The sequence below is a fragment of the Gymnoscopelus microlampas genome (genome assembly GCF_963454915.1).
Source record: "Gymnoscopelus microlampas genome assembly, chromosome: 11".
Taxonomy (NCBI): domain Eukaryota; kingdom Metazoa; phylum Chordata; class Actinopteri; order Myctophiformes; family Myctophidae; genus Gymnoscopelus; species Gymnoscopelus microlampas.
In genome coordinates, this window is record NC_139948.1 from 19,264,772 (window position 1) to 19,287,368 (window position 22,597).

The 22,597-nt window shown below is 41.8% G+C and overlaps 2 protein-coding genes across 2 annotated transcripts in view; both read right to left on the minus strand.

Moving 5' to 3' along the window:
- slc17a7a (solute carrier family 17 member 7a) overlaps positions 1-3,019 on the minus strand; it is a gene marked incomplete at both ends in the record, with an annotated part of 25,577 nt that extends 22,558 nt beyond the window's left edge. Inside the window, one exon of the mRNA XM_084072031.1 lies at positions 2,958-3,019. Coding sequence (XP_083928157.1) covers positions 2,958-3,019 — 62 coding nt within the window. The remainder of the gene's footprint in view (positions 1-2,957) is intronic.
- A 983-nt stretch (positions 3,020-4,002) lies between these two features.
- The window catches only part of slc6a16a (solute carrier family 6 member 16a), a 31,751-nt gene continuing 13,156 nt past the window's right edge, over positions 4,003-22,597 (minus strand). The window contains exons 2-12 of the mRNA XM_084071751.1: positions 22,334-22,577; positions 20,675-20,832; positions 15,393-15,519; positions 14,804-14,979; positions 14,388-14,498; positions 13,175-13,416; positions 12,807-12,987; positions 10,693-10,894; positions 9,706-9,865; positions 8,964-9,126; positions 4,003-7,942 (exon numbers count right to left, since the gene is read on the minus strand). Coding sequence (XP_083927877.1) covers positions 7,583-7,942; positions 8,964-9,126; positions 9,706-9,865; positions 10,693-10,894; positions 12,807-12,987; positions 13,175-13,416; positions 14,388-14,498; positions 14,804-14,979; positions 15,393-15,519; positions 20,675-20,832; positions 22,334-22,577 — 2,124 coding nt within the window. The 3' untranslated portion in view covers positions 4,003-7,582. The remainder of the gene's footprint in view (positions 7,943-8,963; positions 9,127-9,705; positions 9,866-10,692; positions 10,895-12,806; positions 12,988-13,174; positions 13,417-14,387; positions 14,499-14,803; positions 14,980-15,392; positions 15,520-20,674; positions 20,833-22,333; positions 22,578-22,597) is intronic.

Genomic DNA, 22,597 nt, shown 5'->3' on the forward strand with positions numbered 1-22,597 from the left:
CAAAGAGGTTGTTTCCTGTTGCACTATTCATCACCTTCCCTCCTCTCGTGCACGCACGCACACACAACACTGTTATAAGTAATAGCTATTAAAGCCACTATTACATTATAATTTATCAATGAGTGGTTATCTAACAGGCAATGATGAACAGAGGCTACAGTACATACTTTAAGTTTGTTACGATGGAATGGTTTGAAGGGATGGCAAGAGTGAGAGTGCACTTGACCTTACATTACTTAAGTTTATGCTTACTGAGTGGAGTTTAATATAGAAACAGGAGATGCATTCTGATGGAGAAAATCTTTAAATAATTGATGGACTCCTGGCTGCTTTCATACAGAGGGATCACGGGTTTGTCTGTGAGCCAGTGAGGATGCTCACAGACAAACTCAGCAACTCACACATGGGAGGTGGAGGGATGCCCCTCCACCTCTCTCTCTCTCTCTCTCTCTCTCTCAGGCACGCACGCACGCGCGTGCGGTGTACACACACACACACGCGTGCGCACGCGCACACGCACGCGCACGCACACGCACACGCACACGCACACGCACACGCACACGCGCACACGCACACACAATTAAATTCACTTCCTCTGACACCATTTTTTCACTACAACGGGAATGCATGAAACCCAATCAGAATCCAATCTGATACAAGTCATCTCTCATGCCATCCGCATGCACGTGGCTCACTAACAATCCAGTACGAAAGACAAATCCTGTGACTCGCGTGCCCTCACACCGTTAATCCCAGAGGTCCTGATAGGCTGAAAGTTGGCCGTGGCTATAGTCTTTCAATGATGGAAGGATGGGTGGATGAAGGGGTGGGGGATCTAGAGGCGGAAGTGACATGGGATGGAGGTGGAGGGGTGTGGGGGTGGGGATTTGCATGGGCCAACAGCTGGACTGAAAAAAACTGGCTATTTCAGGACGGGATTTATACGTTTGGTTGCTACCTCAAATCCTGAGAGAGCTCAAGCTTTAACCAATGGTTATTACGCATATCAATGTCTACAATCTGCCTTTTCAGTGGAATATTTACATCACATGTTTCTATGTTTCATCTTATGTACTGATACTACAGTTCATTCAGACCACATGTTTGTATCATTTGTTTGATTTTCAAAGATAACGAACCCTATTTATTATAAACTATTCAGGTCTATACTTTTCCCATTTAGACAGAGATGCCCTGCAAAATCATCTGTTAATTTAACTCTTGAGGGTGTAAAAATGGACCTTACCAGTCCATGTAAGGCAGTGGTTCTCAAACTTTTTTCGTGTCAAGGACCCCCAAATTGATGTATTTGGCCCACGGACCCCCATCTGAATTTTTTTTGTGCCAGAAACCCCCGGAAGCAAAGATTTGTGTTAAAAGTGTTCACTTAAAAAATTATATATATATTCAAAGATTTGAAAAAAATATATATATTTTTGTAAAATAGCAGATCTACAAGCTCATAGCATGGCATGAAGTGATGCGCTATGAGCTTGTATATCTGCTATTTTCGATTAAACAAAGTATAAAATACGGTTAAAAGTGGTTAAAATGATTGTGACACCATATTAACAAATTTTGCTGGGGACCCCCTGGTACTCCCCCCCACTTTCAGAACCAATGACGTATAAGGACCTTACCAGTCAATTATTTACACACCCTCAATACAAGTCTAAATACATGTTTTGTATAGGCCAAAGTATATGTTAACAGTGTGATGTATCAGATACTAATTCTTTGTCATTGTTACACCTATGTCATTGTTCATAGGTTTCATAAAGTCATGGATCCAGCCCCAGTGGACGACTGGATGGTGTGTCGACCAGGTGATCGACTTTCAATTCCGACCTTGCATTTCTTTCAGTCTCTGTCCTCAGTTTCTTGACTGTCTCTGCTGTTCTATAAAAAATAAAATAAAATAAAACGTAGGCTACTAGAATAATATTTTATAAAAACAGCTTTTGTCAAGATACTCTGAGTTATTATATTTGAAAGCATTCCTGGGAAGGCAATAGGACCGTTTGGGTCATGGTAGTATCAATTATTAGAAAGACACGGTGACGTTTCTTTTTTCCATTCTAATGCTTCTTGGATAGAATACATTTTGCCACTTTTATTTACTGAAAATATATTTTCAATAGCCTAAATTGGGACTTTTTATGGTAGGGACTATAAAATCTGCAAGAAAATAACCTTATTTTATCCAGGTCACTAAATGTTTTATTAACTGTAAAAAAGAGTTACTCGGAATCAGCTGAAAATGCATGTGAAAAAAAACTAGACAGAAAATCAGATGAAATCAGTAATGATCAATGTGCCACTGCTTCTACTTTCATTCCATCTGGTCAAGCTTCCACCAGCTATAGGACACGAATTACGAACGGCAATATTATGTAAGCTCTTAACTCAGACACGAATAGACCTCCACCTTTAACTGACACATGGGACAAGCAAAGTAGCAAACAGCCAAAGAAAAGAAAAACACGAATTCCAACAAACTAGCCTATACACCACCAACCCTGAATCTAGACCATCAAAGTATCAAACTAACTACTGCGAGCATGTTTTAGGCCATGGCAAAGATTTTCCTCAGTCGGACTATCTCTCTCCATCACTGCACTGTCTGGGCCAGATGTTGCTGTCCCATCAGCACCACCATTCAGCCTCCAGGTGCGCACGATCAGTCCCTCCTCTCTATCTATATGAACGGGATGTAAACTGTCTAACTGCTCTGACTTGTCCGAATTGATTGAAAGTAATAAAGATATATTTTTTTAATTGTCTAACAATAAACCACCGTTTTTCAAATAACAGGCGCACGGACAAAAACTGGCTGAGGTGGATTAGTGGCGCACGTTACACGCAAACTACTCTCGCAAATGGCTTTAAAGCGGACCTAATACATTGGAATTGGGAGGTAAATTCAACAAACTTTGAAGTTGCAGGATGTAAGGTACCTGTGAATCTTTCCCAGAGTTTTAGCCGCGGCCGCCTTAAACCTGTCTGGTCGGATGTCCATCCTGATCCTCACAGCCCCAAAGAAAGAGACTCTCCCGTTGTCCTGCACTATGTCTACTCACTACGAACTGTCCTGCTTCAACGCGCTCTGGTGCGCTCTTTTTTCCCCCTCCCATCTCTCTATTGCCCCCCCACCTCCTCCCCCTCCCTGTCCACCATCCCCTCCTCTCTGCACCAGCACCACCCTCCAGTGGTGTAAAGGTAACTGAGTACATTTACCCATGTACTGTACTTAAGTACACTTTTGAGGACATTTTTACTTTACTGGAGTGTTTCCCATTTTCAATATACTTTTACGTTTACTCCACTACATCTCAGAGGGTTAGATTATGCAGAATTATCCCATTTCACACGTTTTAAAATGTATAAAAATCTTTTGTAGATCGGCTATTTTCAAATGGCCGAAATGTATATAGGGCTGAAGTGGGTATGTATGTTTTGTAATAATAATCAAAATCTGCAAAGTAACAAGTAACTAAAGTTTTCAAATAATTGTAGTTAAGTAAAAGTAGGCTACAATGTTTGCCTCTGATATGTAGTGGAGTAGAAGTAAAATTATTGAAATTGGAAATGAAATACTCCGTAAAGTAAAAAATACCTCAAAACTATACTTAAGTACAGTACTTACAGAGTAAATGTACTTAGTTACTTTACAGCACTGAGAACTTGATTAATTAACATCAACTAGGCCAGTCAGAACTTGTAAAGGCAGGATGTCATTTACACCTGCCAGTTGGGCAGGTTGGGTTTGACATACTGCCACCTACAGGTTTATTTTTGTTCTAGTGAAAAGCAATTTACTTTTAAATGTCCTGCTAATTTACAAGGGATGCAAAGTAACTCCACATGAATTTCAGTATTTGTGTTTATTTAAAAGTAAACACAAATTTACAAACATTTTCCTGCCATCTAGTCTTATATTTGAGGTAAAAACAAATGTTAGCTCAAAACATTTTACATCAATATACTGTATTTCACAACACAGACATCCAAAATAATCACATCTCCACAGATATGAAAACACCCCAACTCCTTTCTACATGCATGCCCGCACACACACACACACACACACACACACACACACACACACACACACACACACACACACACACACACACACACACACACACACACACACACACACACACACACACACACACACACACACACACACACACACAAAAACACACACACACACACACACACACACACACACACACACACACACACACACCAAAAAAGCATCAAAATAATCACAGTTAGAATCATAATATAAATCGCAATCGTTTTCATGCTAAACCATCATTTGTTAAGCTTAAAGTACATAGATATTGTCATCTACCAATAATGATAATTTTCATACATCAAACCCCAACATGAAAAATGTATACGTATAAGAAATGTGATATTTTCAAAGAAAGTGCTGTCCCTGCTGAACAATGATTAAATATTAGTAGCATGAGACTGGATCCAATCGATGGAGGCATTCAGGAAGAAACCACAAATACCAGAGTAATACTAATGTCATCTAGAGGAATACGACATGATTTCTTCTCCTCAGTGACTTTATATCTAAATGTGATCTCAGTTATTATCCCACAAAATGGTCATTACCAGCACTTTGACATTAAGGAAGTAGTATTGTTTTTATTATTTACATTCAAACCATATTTGCTGATAATTAACATTAGCACATTTTAAGCATATTTCTTTCCAACTACCTGGATTACCATAGAAATAATTGAATGTTTTCACTGGCTGCCCATAATCTGATGGATTCAAGAGGTCCGAGTGCATGTGCAGTTATGACTATAATTGTTGACTGGCAACTGACGAATCAGTGTAGACTTGGACAACACATTTTGGTTGTAGCTCAGACACATGTGTCTGTATTGATTGTGTCATTTATAATATCAAAGCTGTTCAGGTCAACCACTGATGTTACTGCTACCATTAGACAACTACAGTATCACTTTATTGATGACCCAGGTAATACTTCTGTCATCAATTAGGGCTCTATAGGTTTTGGTTGGGGTTTGCAATGCTTGGGAACAAAGATTGTTAGGGTTATTCTAATCTCTCAAAACAGATTCAGCAGGATCCCCCCCCCCCTTTTTTGTAGATGGGTTACCAGATTGGGGTCATTCTAATAATGACGTAAGGTTGCCATTTACAATGTAAGAACTTAATCAGTGAACTCTGCCCGCATCTATTTGTGTGCTACTTCTCTAAATTGCACTTTGACCTTTACAACCCAAAACGTCTCTTCGCGGCAGCATACAGATCATTCCCATCAAGTTTCTAGAAAATCCACCTGTCCGTTCTCAAATCTAGCTAACAAACACACAGACAGGACCTACAATATAACAATTCCCTGCCACACATTCGTACAGGCAGGGTAATAGTAGCTCTTCTACAGTACATTACTTTAAATAGACTACATTCTGTTACAAACGTACAAAAGATTTGCATTCTTCACTGATAAAACAAGAACCTGTGAGCAAATATGCTTGCAAACGTGTATTGCACTGTTCACAGCTAACTTGTTATACATCACTACTGGAAGTATCTTAAAACTATATGAAACACAATAAATGTGCAGAGGTTTTGTTTGTATCGGTTCTTTCCACTGCTACTGTACCATTCCCACGCATGATTCCAAGACGTACAATCCAGCGAACGTCCCAAAATGCTTTGTTTCCTCCAACCTGGAAATTGTTTATAAGAACCTGCATTTCATTGGTTCTTATCACAGTTGGTTGGCAAAATATATATTTCAAGTAGCTCTGTGTGCCAGAACCTCATAGAGGAGAATGTGGAGTTTAAAATATCTTTTAGATGCCCTCTATAATTTTCTCTGACAAGACTGCCTTTCAGTTAGAGGGTGTATTTTAAACTAATCTGAACACTCATCTGTCAAAGAAAAGAAAAGAAAATTCAGAGGTATGGTATTTGTTTAAACATTTAAGGGCTTTTCACACATGTCTAAACTGTGGGCTAATCTAAACCCTAGGATACAAAAGGCCCAGGGCTAGTTCAACCTCATATTTAAAACCCATGGCTCACAGTAAGCCCAAGATAAAATAGAAATCCACCTTAGAATAGAATTCACGTTATTTGTACAATATTGTACAGCTCAGTTTTACTTTGCAAATTTGAAGTCTCTACCGAGCCGGTAGTTCTGAGTTGCTCTCCGTTAGGGCCCAGAAATCACTGTAAAAGTTCTAGATGAATTCAAAACAGGGTGCCTCAATTGTGTTTAAACAGTGGCCATTGTATATTCAATTAAAACTTGCCTTATTTGCAAATATTTAAAAAAGTGTGTGATATTTACCCAGGCAAAAGTGTAAGGTAGAGTGACATTAGAATGGAGCTATAAAGACTATCACGTAACTTTACTGGTTACCTAAACTCAAGCTGAGACCAAGCTTACGATATACAAATATTTTGCACATGTTTTTTATTACTCTGTCTAAAACGGATTAAAAACGTATTAGTATCTAATATTTGAAGTCCATCCCGCCTGGAATCCTTTCGTCACCATGAACAGGTTTTTACGGTATGTAAACACAAAGCTCAATCACAGTGGACAATGGCCAAATCCTATCTTTGGAAAACTGGGGCTTTGCTTCCACCTGATCACCCACTGACTGAGCTCACCGAGCACTAACCCGAGCAATTCCATAGGCCCAGAACCTTCAAGTCATATATCATGATAGCCCGTCACTTGTCCCTTTACTTTACCCACTGCCTCTGACATTTTCGACCGGGTTCGATTTTCAGCGTTTTTCGTATCATCTTGTCTGTATGTTGCAGTGTTTTGAGGCTGTAGCAGCCTACTGTGAAGAATGAAGCCTGTGGATTCAGGAAAGGCATTGCCTAGCAGCATGCACATTTCCGATGGGAGTCATGGCATGGGAATCTGTATCGTTCCATACTCTGTGTTTGTGTGTGTGTGTGTGTGTGTGTGTGTGTGTGTGTGTGTGTGTGTGTGTGTGTGTGTGTGTGTGTGTGTGTGTGTGTCTACTGTTTAGGATCGGGGTGGTTTTCCTTTTTAATGTGGCTCCAGTATTTATGTTTGTGTTCAACAAGTGAGAGGACCACCGTGACCACACAATCACCCTCACTGTTTGATGACTGTTTTGTATAACACGCATCAGAGTCAACATACGAACATACGGACTTCAGCGGGCAAGATCCTTAACTGTGAGATGACTGTAAGCCCAGGGCTAACACAGCAGTAAGCCCTGGGCTACTGTCTTAAGTGTGAAAAGCCCCAACGAATGCATGGAATTAGCTTAATTTGGAGTAAGAAACCTGAATTTTACTCTGTTCAGTGAGTGTAAAACTATGAAGGCACTTTGTTCTTTTGGCTTATCCAGCTATATCAGCAATACAGAGAATACTGGTAAATCTAAATACCGTACAGTCTTCCTCAGATAAACAATCGTTTTGTTCTTAGTTCTCCTCCCTACGCGAACTCTTTCCCAACGGCGGTTGGAAATAGCTACTTCCTCCTTTCGTTGTAGCTACTTCCTCCCTTCCTCTTCAACCACTCTTTGGCTCACATCCCCGTGTCCTCCTCTTCCTCCTCATCATCCTCCATGTCCCCCCGTTGGGGAAGGAGATGATAGTGGTCGGTGCCCAGTGGCAGGAAGGTCGCCCTGGGGCGAGTCGGGTCACCGTCTGAGGGGGCGTGGTGGTGGGCGTTGGCGTCCAGCTGCTCTGAAGAGCTGCACTTGGTGTACCGCTCACGGTGCATCTCCTGGCCGCCTATGTCCTCCTCCGAGCCCAGGCTGGGAACCCCACGTTGTCGCAGCATGTGGTGGATGTAGCCGAGAGGCACAGGGAAGCTGGCTAAGAGGATGAGCATGCTGATCATAGCCAAGGCCCAGCCAGGGTATTCAAGAGTCACCTCAGACGCCTAACAAACAGGGAGAGAGAGAGAGATTCTGTGTCAAGAGAATGCAGGCACAAGCAAGTCAGTCGACACGGAAATAGGACACAGACTAAAGTAACAATTTAATTCCCCCCACATTTTCAGGTTTTACACTTTGTGCTTTTGTTGGTTTGATTCTTGGGGGGAAAAAAATCTCATCTCTAATGTCTCATATCTACATTGAAGAAAATAAGAGTGAGAAACGCAAAGCTGTAATGAAGTCAATGCTTGTTACGGCAGACGTGTTCCCCCCCTATTCTGGGGGGAACATTTGCCTATCTACAAGCTCACAACGGGTGTGGGCTTGTAGACCGTCTATTTCTGGGGAAGAGATTCAGGGTAGAATGAAACAAGAGCAGACCAAGTACAGTGAGCAGGTCCGTTTCACTAATAGAGGGTTTAAATTCCCTCTACTACCTCAACCTCCTGCAATGCCGTAGGAATGCGTGGCAGAAGTATCTTCCGGGTTAGACTACAAAAAGATGTAATCACTAGAACATTCAATTAGTACTGTTCTGTACAGTGTACACCATTTATCACAACAATTACTGGTCGATTAGATTCCAGCTCTTGGGTACTTGCTTCCTACAATTATGATAATCATATAATCACATTTTGTATAACCACTGGCTGAATCTGCCCACTTACTGACAGGTATACATACCCCACACTTGGAAACACAGAGTTTATGATTTTGACTCTGAAAGATGCAGGCAAAATTTTCTTTACAAAGAATATGCTCTTTTAGAAGACTTGGATCTTAGTTTAGTTGGTACAATGAAAATCTAAGATACTCAAAGGCACTGCAGACTCAAAGCTTAGCTATGTCCTTTAAACACACATGATATTTTTCTCAACATACCATCGTTACACACAAGCATTTTAACCACAAATTAAAATACATTTCTCTCTCTCTCTGGTCTGAATAAGCAACATTTATATTCATAAGACTTGGTCATGAGTGTGCAGTGTGCACTGCACGAGAAATAATGTTCCAACATCTTACTGCGTTTTGATTCCAAGCTGTGTACGTCGGTCGTTTGAAGACCATGCGAAGTAAACTGGCAGCCAGGAGACCCACCATAGCCAGTAAGCACACATATTTCCAAAGATACTTGTAGATCACTGGAGGGCGCCATTTCAGCATAACTTCAATGTCATCCAAGAAGCTATGGGGTAATGGAAAATGTAAGACATTTTCTGTGCCAACATAAAACCTGATTCATACCTAGTTGTGCGCAAGTGTTGTGCACCAAAAATAACCAATGTACAAGAACTTGTAGATCGTCTATTTTCGGTGTGTGACACCCAGGCTTAAAGGGGTATATCACTTCAAAACACTTCTGGGGGATTTTAATTTCTACTTGGGCTTTTGTGTGCACCCGTTTTATTAAAATTAAAATAAAACCTAAAAAATAATGCAATTACATTAAAATAAAATAAAAATGAAACAAGTTATGAGGGGGGCAGCACACATTAGAAGCACAATATCAGTCACCAGAAGCTGGGACATGTATTTTTAAGGAGTTTAACATGGTTAACCTGGAGTTTAATGTTCAATGGGTTTATATAGGATGGGGGCATGTCTGATCAAATGAATATCAAATATCTAAATATTGAATATTGAAATATCTAAATATTGAGTGTTTTAAAGTGAAACCCCCTGTTAACTGAACCATTTAAACTAGCATGCATTGTACAGAAATAACATGACACATTTTGAAAGTGGAAAGCATTCGATGTCTTACCGATCTGCTCCGTAAACCCACGCCACGCTAAATGTTTCAAACACCACTACGATGATTAACGGCAGCGTTGCAGAGTAGTCGTCAAACATCGCCACAAAGTAGTTACCAGACCGCTGGGTAAACAACAATCCAATCACAAACCCCAAAACACAGCTCGATACTGAAAGACAAATAACATCACACTGAACTAACCAGTGAGGAACATGGCAAAATCCAGAGTATAAAAACAAACTTATTTTAATGAAAAAATAGTGTTTTGTTTTGTTAGATTGATTGATTGATTTTTAAACAATATGCATGGTAGAGTACACAGGTATAATGCAATAAAACTAGCACATGGAGGTTGCAGGTAGTCTCACTATTCTCCATTGATACATTTAGACCCTGGTGTCAGGCAGGACAGCTACCGGGTAAAAAGTAGCAGATAAGTAGTAGATAAGAAGAATAAGATGTGAAGGAGGGCAGAACAGGCTCAAACATCGTTGCAATTACCTCTCTCCGTCGGGAGAGGGAGACAATGGACTTGAAGCCTATGGATTGTATCTTTAATTAAACTTTTACATTTGATTAACTCTCTGATTTTGCTGGTTAAAGCAATGGTTTTCAGCGTGGGGTCCGGGGGACCACCAGGGTCCAAATGTATCCTTACAGGTGTACATATGGAAATAAATGGATCCTTATGGGTCAATTAAAGCTAAAAGTAGGGTGTCTATGGCTTCAAACTGGGACCCCTGAAATTGAAAAAGTTTCACAGGGTTAACCAATTAAACCTCTGTTTTCTTAAGAGAACTGGACTTCAGTTACAACTGTACTTTGACCACTTTTTCCATCTACATGAAATCTCTTCGCCAACACATTGTGAGCTTGTAGATCGGCTATTTTTGGCTAATGTTCCCCCCAGAAAAGTGGTTAAAGTGCCTTCATGAGCACTTTGTATCACTGAGTTGAGTTCTATTTGAATATGGAATGCCGTGCCGTGTGTATTACCAGTGAGCAGGGTCCTGTGTCGCCCCAGCAGGCTGAAATTGTCCATGAGGGGGGTGAGGATTCCCTGCATGGTTCCGAACATGGTGCTGAGACCCAGGTTGAGCAGCATTAGGAAGAAGAGAGTGGACCAAAAGGGACTCGCTGGGAAAAGAGCCATGGCTTCTGTGAAGGCGATGAACGCCAGCCCTGTTCCTTCCACACCCTGGAGTCAGGATATGAAGGGCGTTGAAATGGAGGTGTATACAGTACAGAATATAGTACAGTACAGTACAGTGTGTGAAAGATGGGAGAGATAGATGTAGAAACAGAGATATGAGGAAGGTGCTGAGGATTTGAGGGAGATGGAAGATAAGCAAAAACAAACAAAAAACGACTAAAATGTGTACAGAATAACATATGAATGAACAAGGGCTTCCCAGCTGTTCGCAGAAAACACTGCCCGACTCTAACAGGAAAACACAAACGAATAAAGACAAACAGTATGTATTTGGATATTATTTTGAAATGTAAAAAATAGCTCTGTTAGTTTTAATCAATTAGTTTGAAACAATGGACGCTTAGTTTTTACCCCTTCATTGGTAAACGCAGCTAAAGGTGAAAACACTGATTGTGGGTGTGTTTCATTCATGTGTTTCTGTGTGCCAGCATAAAGTTAACTGAACAGGCGCTGTCCATGCTGTTACACCTATAACACCTAAATGGACACACCCACAATTAATGTTATTACTTTCAGCTGTGTTTACCAGTCAAAATGCCTGCTGTGGAAAGGCTTTATAAACAGTACAAAACTCCCATTCATTTTCTGCATAGAGAATTTTATTATCAGCTATAATGTCAATCCAATGTGGACTTACCACCTGCGAAATTGTTGCAAAACAATGTAGGCTATGCATACTGTATGCTTCTGTAGAAGCCAGACGTCTGTATGCAATCAATCTACCTTTAAGAAGAACATGTTTTATTCACGTGTCAAGGAGAAATACTTCACTACCCTCAATCGTGGGTACTGATTGGTGGAGATTGCGTTACCATGGAAATGTTACCACTACCGCGAATGTCACGGGACTGCTACACTAGAACCCCATAACCTGGAGGCACGATCATACATTGTCATCAACTACAATATTGTTAACAATATAAACACTATAGCCTAATAATAACAACAGTTAAAGTTGAGAAGAACCAAGAGCAATGGTTTTAGGATGAGTAGTTCCTTCACTCCTAAAATATGTACACAGTCTTGTACCTTCGCCTCTTTTGCGTTTTCCAATTATTTTCATGAACGGAGTAAAATGTTTTATAGTTATGATTCATCACGTTCACTGGTTGACTTGATTCCAGGCTCTTTATATGAAGGCATTTCTGACACATCTATGGAGTAAATAAATCAGACATTATCTCCCGGCTTCAGAAGCGTTCAAAACAGCTTGTTTTAAAAACAGATATGATTGGCCAGGCACTCCAATGTTTGTTGAAGTCGATCTCCGTCGCTGCACTAGTGACACCTACAGTTTGGTCAGGGTGCCTGTTCTATGCTTGAAAAATGCCAGTAGGATTCACTGGTACAGCGACAAATATTGCTCTTCCTGCCCGGCTTCCCTCCTGTTAACACGGCAGAAGGCACCGCAGATGATTCAAACCTCTAGTCTCTTAGATGGTGGACAGGAACTTAGCCCCAGCGACACCCGAGCACCTAAAGTTAGGTTTAGTTAAGTTAGACAGATACTGACCCATCCAAAATGTTTGTGAGAATGTGAGTGCATCTGAAAATATATGCTGTTGTTATTATTAACATTCTAAAAGGAAAATCTCATTGGTATAGGGAAATTGCCTATACCTGCACCCCCCAGTCCCTACCACTATTATAAATTAGCCTCTCCCCGCTCATATTCGGTGGATCTGAAAGTCCAAGTGGCAGAGTTGCAAGTCGTGTTTTATCTTCTTTTTTTTTACGTGTTGCTGGTGTGTCAACTACCGTTAGCTCTGAAGAGCAGAAGCTTTACAAGTATAAAAGCAAAGCTGAGGTTGTTGTTCAATATATTCATAATAAGTCCATGAACTATACTGTGAACATAAACACAGGGGTGCTTGTGTTCTTCACGTCTCATGTTTACCTTATTCATCTCCTTCTCCAGATCGCAGTCTGTGACGTTTGTCCCCACCATGGAGCCGTAGTGATGGTACCACTCTCTGTAATCCGCTATGGACACCGAACTTGGGTCAGACATGTTGAACCAAGGCCACCAGTGGTGGTTTGATCCATGGGAAGCCATGTCACTTAGAAGCCCAAGATTTCTAAAAGGAGGTCGAAGAGGGAACATCAGTGATAAAAAGTTCAAATGTATCTAGAATCAGCTCTAACTTAGTGCAACAACCCTACAGTAGTTATGCAACAGTAAAGTGGGAATGCAGACAAATGTGTTGGCGCTCATCTAAGTATTTTTGTTAATGCACATAATGGATAGTAATGGACACGCCATACTCAGCCACACAGTTCAATGCGATGTTCTTGGCACGGAAACCCAGCACTACGAAGACGACTAGCGATGCTAGGACGGATGTCATGAAGTTAATCGTGGACACCATCAGGGCGTCTCTGTGACAGTTGTTGTGGACTGGATTGTAGGAGGAGTAGGCGATAACAGAACCGTAGCCCAGCCCAAGAGCAAAGAACACCTGGGTGGCAGCCTGTCGCCACACCTGCACCTCACCCCAGATCTCTAACTGAAACACACACACACACACACACACACACACACACACACACACACACACACACACACACACACACACACACACACACACACACACACACACACACACACACACACACACACACACACACACACACACACACACACACACACACACACACACAGTTTCACGGCCATCGCACACTGCGTTCATGATTTGAGGCATTTTGTTCAAAACAAGCCACTTGTGCATACTTTAGATGGCAATCTTAGCCTATCAGGATGGAATAATTATGAACAATCGGACAGATCTGTCTTGATCACATGACTATAGAGATAATGTGTACCGATTTGCGTGATGTTTGAACAAAATCTGTAGGAGTAATATTAAAAAAAAGTTTTTGCAAAAGTCGGCCTCCTGGTGACACTATAAAAGGCTGATGGGAAAAATGCAAGGCAGAGGTTTTTCCTTAGCCTCTAGGGAGTGTGCGTGCAAAGTTTTCCTTCGACCGGCCAACAGTACCGGAGATAAGCTGTTCACAGACGGACGGACAAGGACACAAACACGTACAGGGGGCAAAACTTAGTCTCGGCCACGCCTTCGGCCTGGCGGAGACAAGTATGGATTACCCGATGTCACCCTCGCCTTTGAGTGGGGTGTGTGTGTGTGTGTGTGTGTGTGTGTGTGTGTGTGTGTGTGTGTGTGTGTGTGTGTGTGTGTGTGTGTTTGTGTGTCTGTGCAGCTGTACTGTAGATTAACCACTGAAACCCTATACTTCGTTGACCGGAGCCCCCCAGGGGTCTATACTATTTTCAGTGAATGTTCACCTACTCATGCGGAATGTTGTCATGCCCCCCATTATGTCATGTCCAGAATAGGGATGATAGGGTTCTTGTGGTTCAACACTATATGCATTATGTCGTTTTACTTACCAGTACACAGTGACTTCACCAATGCAACATATAATCTATCAAATACCATGTGATGATAACATTGCTTACTTTGGGATAAAACATGTAGGTTATTCCTTCGATTGCACCGTCCAGCATCAGACCTCTGACGAGGAAAATGAAGAGGACCACATAGGGAAAGACTGAGGAAAAGTACATCACCTAATAATGTACACAAAAAGAGAGGCGTTAAAGAAATTAACAAATCGTATTGCGTCACACCTTACTATTAGGTCATCGGTGATACAAAATGTTAAGAGTAGATTTGATACCACACACACACACACACACACACACACACACACACACACACACACACACACACACACACACACACACACACACACACACACACACACACACACACACACACACACACACACACACACACACACACACACACTCCAATTTCATGAGAGTTCAGGAGAATCTGTGGTGTATGGAAGAGCAGTGACAGGACAGTTCACCTTTGCAGAGGACTTGATGCCTTTGATCATGGCCAAGGCAACGATGGCCCAAGCAGCCAATAGACAGCCTGTCATGACGGGGTTGAATTCTCCGGATCCATCGATGGAGTCAGTGATGTCCAGGGCTTTACGGAACCAGAAGTACGTTGTTGGGGAGCTACCTGCACATTCCTTTACTGTTGGAAAGAATATTGTTGTTGTTTCAAAGCTTTAAGAGAACCCGCCCCCGGCCCAGAAACAAAAAGAATATTGTTGAATTTCACACGTCAAATCAAGGAATTTCTAGGCACTTTGGCTTATATTAGTGAGCAAAATGTCTATTACATTTGACATCTAAACTGTCTATATTATACCTACCTTACTTTTGAAAAAGTTTGATTATTTTTGAAAGAATTCTCCTATAATAACATGCCCAATAATTACTACATTGAGTCCACTGGATCACAGGTTATTTTTCCCCCCCATTTCCTGCAAAGTAACGGTGTGGGACAATGGACATACTGTACAAGGTTTCTTCCTAACAGCGATGATATGCATGCACAGGAAGGAACACAGACACAATGACATGCACACTGTAAGTATACTGCACCTGTGACATTGGTGGCAGTGTCAACTGGACACTGCTCCCAGGGCAGTGGGTACTGGAAGGAGTTGCCCATGTAGAATAAGCTCCATGCAATGATAACATTGTAGTAGAGGGCCACATAGAAACACACCTAGAAGAGAAGAAAGGGTTACATTTAGTACTTACTTGGCACCATGTTTTCAATATTTGCATAGCAGGTGCCTGTGAATAGAATCTATACTGTAAAATACTGTTAATTTCATTCTGAGAGGGTACAAATGTAGCAGAGTGTATAAATGTCACAAATGTAATCAACTTTTGGTTCGTATTTGGTTACATTGGTACACTCTCAGAGTTAAATAAACACTCAGGATTTTACTGTGTACACTGACTCTTGTGCATTCTGTAAAAGGATATTTTTGCCAAGGTCAAAAATCTGACCAGGGATTGTCAAGCCACGTGTCGAAATTTTGCTTTATATTGAGATGCTGTAGTACTACTGTTGTACTTTGTCTTATTGTAGTATTTTGTGGAAAGCTACTGTAGACATTTTGACAGTCAGATTTCTGTATGAAATGAGAACCTTCCAGTAAAAAGAAATGAATCAAATATGGAACATTTCATGGATTTCGTATTTAAAGGTGTCCTCCAGTCAAAAACTTTAATTAATGTTAACTCCTTGAAGGCATGACTAGTATTAAGACAACATTTGTGGCATTTGTGCTACATTTGTGCATAACTTCTTCATATTCTTCCCCCTGCAGAGCGAGAGCTTCTCTGCACCGTCCCTGAAATCTGAGTTGCATGTGTGATGTTGGAGCAGGATGTGTGATGTCACCAATAGGTCAAACCTATCATGGTCCAATAGATGGTAACCTGGCACCTTTAGCTGACTCGGTACTGACATCTCTTGAAAGAATCTTCTGCTGATTTGGAATTTCTGGTAAATATACCAATTTGCATATTCAGGTATTTTTGTATTCTCAATAAGGGTAAAGGTGAGGTGAAGATATGCTGCGAAGCCAATTTCAATAGGTTATCAAACTATTTGTTGGGAGGAAAAATGTTTGTAAAAAAGAATATATATTTAATATGTACATTTGTTGAAGGATTTAAAACCTGGATGGAATCTTTATGGTGCAAATTCCGGATACACTAGGAGTGTTACGTCAGTTGACCACAAAGTAATATCTCAATAGTTAAAAATACCAAAAGCAGTTAAAAGTGATAGGATCCACATTTTTTAAATATCAGTTTTAAATCAACCCAGCACTGAGGCATGTACTGTAGCTACTCTCACATTGCATCTGTAGTAGGTTATAACCACCCTCCATACATGCACACGGACACACACACACACACACACACACACACACACACACACACACACACACACACACACACACACACACACACACACACACACACACACACACACACACACACACACACACACACACACACACACACACACACACACACACACACACACACACACCAGAGTACTGTTGTCTTTGGGTATTTATAGCCTATAGCCATTCTCACCTTGAGCACATCAACTAGCAATGTTATGAAAGAAATATCATGTCATGAAATGCCACGACCAAGACCTAACAATGCCCATGCAGCTCACTTCAAGATTATTCTATCTGTTCTGACAGATAGCTAGATTAATGCTATGCAGTGCCAATGAAACTAAATTACCTCCATGAAACACTATATTATTGGCAGGAGTCCAAAATGCACACACACACACTGCACGCTCGTGCTCGCGCCTGGCATGGGAACTCGACTGCAGAGCGCTACAGAGGGTGATGCAGATGGCCTAGCACAGGGGTCATCATTATGTCCATATACGGACAAATGTGTCCGTGGCAAGACTTTTTGATCATAGGACACAATTACTGAAGGTCAGTCTCCAGGTTTTCTTCAGAATATGTATGACACTGATTTACTATGACACTATGGCACATTAGGAGTCCACCAGTACAGTGGTTCTCAAACTTTTTATTTTCTAGGACCCCCATAACTCTGAGTGTTATGGGGGTCCTACGGGTCCATTTGGTCCCATTTGTACACTCTCAGAGTTACAGACCTGTAATGGTCTATTTGGACCACCTTCAAGCAACCCCAAAGGTCCCTCTGCCTCAACCCACTTTGAGGACCACAGCACTAGTAGTATACATTTAGGGCTAGCTCTGTTTCTGGTAATATTTGTATATCCATGGCAAAAATAGAATTTTGACAAAAATGTCCACCACAAGCCGGCATGGCAATGAACCCTGGCCTAGCACATCGTCAGAGGTGAGCTTCCTTCTCTCTAGTACATATACACCAGGCCATGCGTATCGCGCAGCCAAGGCAAAACTGATTATTAAGAACTCTAACCACCCGAGCCAAATTCTGTTCACTCTGCTACTGACAGACAGTTAATATTGCAAGATCAAATGCTGCATAAACGGCCTAAGGGACAGTTTCCACAGCCAGGCCATCAGACTGCTGAACAGGCACTGAGTCCTGCTGCACAAGTCTTACAGTACATACACGCCTATATGTACGTACCTGCTTCTCTTTTGACCGTAATCTATTCTTTCTTGTTTCTCCATTCACACCCACAGGTGAATTGACCTGTCTGCCCATGTTAATTTTATATATCCTCATTTATGTACATTTGATAATAAGCACAATAGACTGAGGAACACTGAATATTTGAGTACATACAGTAAATACCTCAGCACCATTCTTGTGCCAATAGATACTGTACCTTTTACACACACATCCAAAGGGAACATGTCTGAAATGTTCTGTTCTGAAATGTACATATTTGAAGCTTCATGGCATGCATGTCTCTTTGTGTGGGAGGGAACCAGAGCACCCAACCCAGGAACATGACATGGGGGGAAAATGCAAACTCAAGTCACGGTTCACCCGAGGACCTCCTGGCTGTGACCCAGGACCTTTTTTACCCTCTGTTGCATGTCACATATATAGAGTGAGTCTTAACTTATATATTGCACCATTCATGAGTCAGGGTACGGACTGAGATCCAACAGAGTCTGAAATCTAGAATAAAGAAAGGTGTCTAGTCTACTCAAGGTTCTAGATTGAAGAGGATCCTGTCTGAGGAGCCTAGACTCCCAAAATGACTGTCAGATATCTAGAGATATATTTTACAGACAGGATTTATACAATACCTGTCACAAGTGTGCCGCCCAATACAGTATTTTGTGCCCCACTAGTGACAGCATTCTTTTTTTTTAATCTATTTAACTATTTGTATCCCACAATTTTGTAACCCATTTTTCCACCCAGTGCCAATGCCTAAGCTGTAATCCTGGGCACTATAGAATTTTGACAAAACTGTCCACCACAAGCCGGCATGGCGATGAACCCTGGAGAGCCCTGAACTGAGCTCATGCTTCCTTCAACGCATGAGGAGTGAGCAGGCCGCTTCTTATGACCTGACAGGGGGGAGTTAGTAGCGCGTGGAAGGAACACGTTAATTCAACCAGTTCCTTTCCCCTCCATCAGGCGCCCCGGCTGACCAGGGGGAGGCAGTATAAAGACCAGGACTACAGCATGTTTTTGTGAGGGGGAGAACATGCAAACTCCACACAGAAAGGCCCTTTCACCAACCCCACCTAGAGTATGGGCACCGATAACGTGGAGAAGAGGACACTCCCACAGCGTCCCCGACGGGAATCAAACCCAGGACCTTCTAGCTGTGAGGCGACAGCACTACCGACTGTGCCACCGTGCCCCACTAGTTGCGGCATTTTATGGTAAGTTGGTTGGTCAGTCCGTCCACAAATTTAGTCCCAAACTAGATTACAAAGTTTGTAAGATTTGTAAGAAGCATTTTCTCTGGCACCACAAGGCCAAAATTTCCACTTGCACATAAGATATCTAGAAATCAAATGGCCAGTTTGCCATGAAACTTACTGAGCGCATTCCTGCATAGTGCATACCCATTTGAGTGACCTCAAGACCTTTCCTCTAGCACCACCCTCAGGCTTAAATGTTAACTTCTCATTCTCATTATAACACATAATTACATTCCTGGTCCTGAATAAGATCCATTTGATCAAAAAGTTGAATCGGCAGTAAACACGTGGAGCATATTTCCAGTCTGCAGACCTTATTATTTTATTTGAGTTGCAGGATGAACCCCACTGATTTTGGTGACCCCAATGTAGAGATCTTCACGGGTCCAAAATGACAGACCCTAACCGTAACTAAAGACAGCGGACCAAAGTGTATAGAGGCCCAAACCTTCTTCACTTCCCTGGCGTTGTGCCAGTGGTGATCACAGTGCGCACAACGTCTGTATCTGTAGGGACGGCTCACAAGACTTGGGAATCGCAGGACTGACAGGATGTTTCTTTAGTGTCTGTGTGGAACTCGGAAAGAATACTGCACTGGGTTGCCGTGTCACTTCTAACTTTTCAGCCATATTTTGTCATTGTGATACCTGCCCATGTTCAGTTGTAATTTTTCCCCTGAGGACACGCACAGACAGCAAAGAGGAGAAATTAACTGTGTCCCTGGGACCAACACATTCTCACTCTTGGTGGGACAGACCTGTGGGCTTGACACACATCTGATGGGTTTGGGGTGTGGAGTGGGTGAAGGAAAACTTCACCCAAGAAATGACTTTATTTCTATCGTGAATCAAATTTGAAGAAAAAACTTGATAAATGGAATTAATCAGAAGAATCAATTGGCATTTTATGCTTGGTTGCACTCGGGTGTTGCGCTGTGAAAATAGTAGATCTACAAGCTCAAACTAAAGAAAAACACTTGAACCCCAGCATCCATATTCTGGGGCCAACATTAGCAAAAAGATTGCAGATCTACAAGCTAACAACGTACAGTAGTTGTAACTCAAGTCCATTTCTCAAAGAATAGAGGGTTTAACTGGTTAACTACTGTATTGTTTTCCTTACCCAGAACAAAGCTGCATGCTAAACTGCAGAGGTACTGCGAGAGCAGCAAGAGAACGGCCTGAGATAAATATCATATAAATATATAGGCTACTAAATGGTCATGAATAGCCTACATTTCTTCTTCTTCCACTAATGATCTTGCGGGCCGGATTTGACTCCTTTGCGGGCCGCATTATACCTGTGAGCCGCCAGTTTGACACCCCTGGTATAGTGTCACCTACTGTATGCTAAAGGAGATGACAAGAAGCATCTCGCAAGGACTGCGGCCATACTGTAGGCCTCCGTCGGTCAGGGTTGACCATGGTTGGTACATCCTACTCTATAAAAGGGAACGTTTCAGGATATACCAGAGCTCCTCACCATGCAGCTGGAGTAGCCGATGCCTGCCAGCTTTGGAGAGATGTGTTTCCACACGCCGATGCTGCCCTGTCGAATGCACTGGCCTGCTGCCAACTCCATGAAGAATAGTGGAACCCCAATGACTACCAACAGAACAACATACAGCAACATGAAGGCCCCTGGGAGAAGAGATTGAGTCATGTTAGAGAAAAGGTTGAATCAACACTTAAACACCTTTAAACACAATCTCTACAACTTGTTGTACAATGAATAGTGAAAAAAGCTGATCTTAAACTATTTAACTGCCAGAGTATTTCAGAAAAGTGTCAAGCCACTGCCAGCGATTCCGGGCGTTTTTACTAACCTTTGAAAAATCATAGAATATTATTTTTCACAGCGAGCCACCCGGCGATCGCCTCATTACACGTACGGGGGGCAGTTGAATGTGGCTTGTTTTCGCCAAAAACAACAGAAAGCAGAGTTCTCAGTCACACTGGATCTGTGTGTCTGAGCGAACAGCGTCATCTAGCGTAAATCCACTGAAACACAAAATCTCGTCATTCTCGTCATAGGCAGTCTGAGCCTTAGCAAAATATGATGAGAAATCTCGTCATTGGCAGTCAAAGAGTTAAGCTCACAACACGTCGAAATGTGATGTGAGCTTGTAGATCGGCTATATTAGCTAACATTTTCAAAAATGTTCACCTACAATGACATGCCCAAAACATGGACACCAGGTTCAAAGTGTTTAATAATAAGACACCTGGTCCTCTTCTATTCTCACTCACTCTTCCTTTATAAATGGTTTAGTACAATCTACCATTCCTTTGTCATCATGCCAACCACTTGGTTTACTCTCCATTTAGTAAACTTTGCTTTGATTGGCTTTCAATTGTGATGTATGCTTTTATGGTTTCTGTTATGGCCCTTTTGACATCAGGCCCATGCAGGGGCAAAGGTTGGAAATGAGCCGTATGGCTAACACATTTACAGTTATGTTGATAAATGTGCCTGCAAAAAAATAAATCAGAAGTAAAATACATTCAACTGTACATACATGGTACACTACATCCAACTTTCATTGTCGTTATGTTTCTATTTAACCCATTAAGGCCGGGAAAGCATCCTGGGTCATATTTAGATTTCTTTGGCTATAAAAAATAGCAGATATACAAGCTCATAGCGCAGCACTGAGTGCCGTGCTATGAGCTTGTAGATCTCCTATTTTTTAATAAAATCTTTGCTTCTGGGGATTGTACAAATGTCTTCTAAAATCCTAACAGTGAAAAAATGTATACATGTTGCTATAATACTGTATCAGTGGTGCTCAAACTTTCTCATGTCAAGGACCACCCAAAATGATATGTAATTGGCCGCGGACCCTTATCTGAAATCATTTTCTTCCAGGGACCCCCCCCAGAGACAAAGATTTGAGTTGAAGATGTCCGCTTGAAAAAATGTATATATTAAAAGATTTGCACACATTTTCACGATTTAGCAAAAAATAGCAGACTTACAAGCTCATAGCTATGAGCCTGTAGATCTGCTATTTTTGTAAAGCCAAATAAATCAAAAAATGATACTTTCCCGGTCTTAATGGGTTAAAGCACCAGTGGCCACCTAATTGTTCAGGTGGTCACTGAAAGTCGATGTGTTCTCCCTCAGTGGTAAGGTACTCACCACCTCCATTCTGATGACAGAGGTATGGGAACCTCCACACGTTGCCCAGTCCAACACTGAAGCCCACCTGCGCCAACACGTACTGGAGCTTAGAGTCCCATGCTGGCCGGTCCGCGTCATCTGCATCGTCCGTCTCCACCCTGCTTGCTCCGTCGTCCATTTCACAGCCCAGGAGTTGAACCTCAGACTGGAATTCCCTCATCCGACCCCCCTCTTCATCGCCAGGCAGTGGAGGCTTCTCCGTCTGCTCACAGTAGGGTGAAA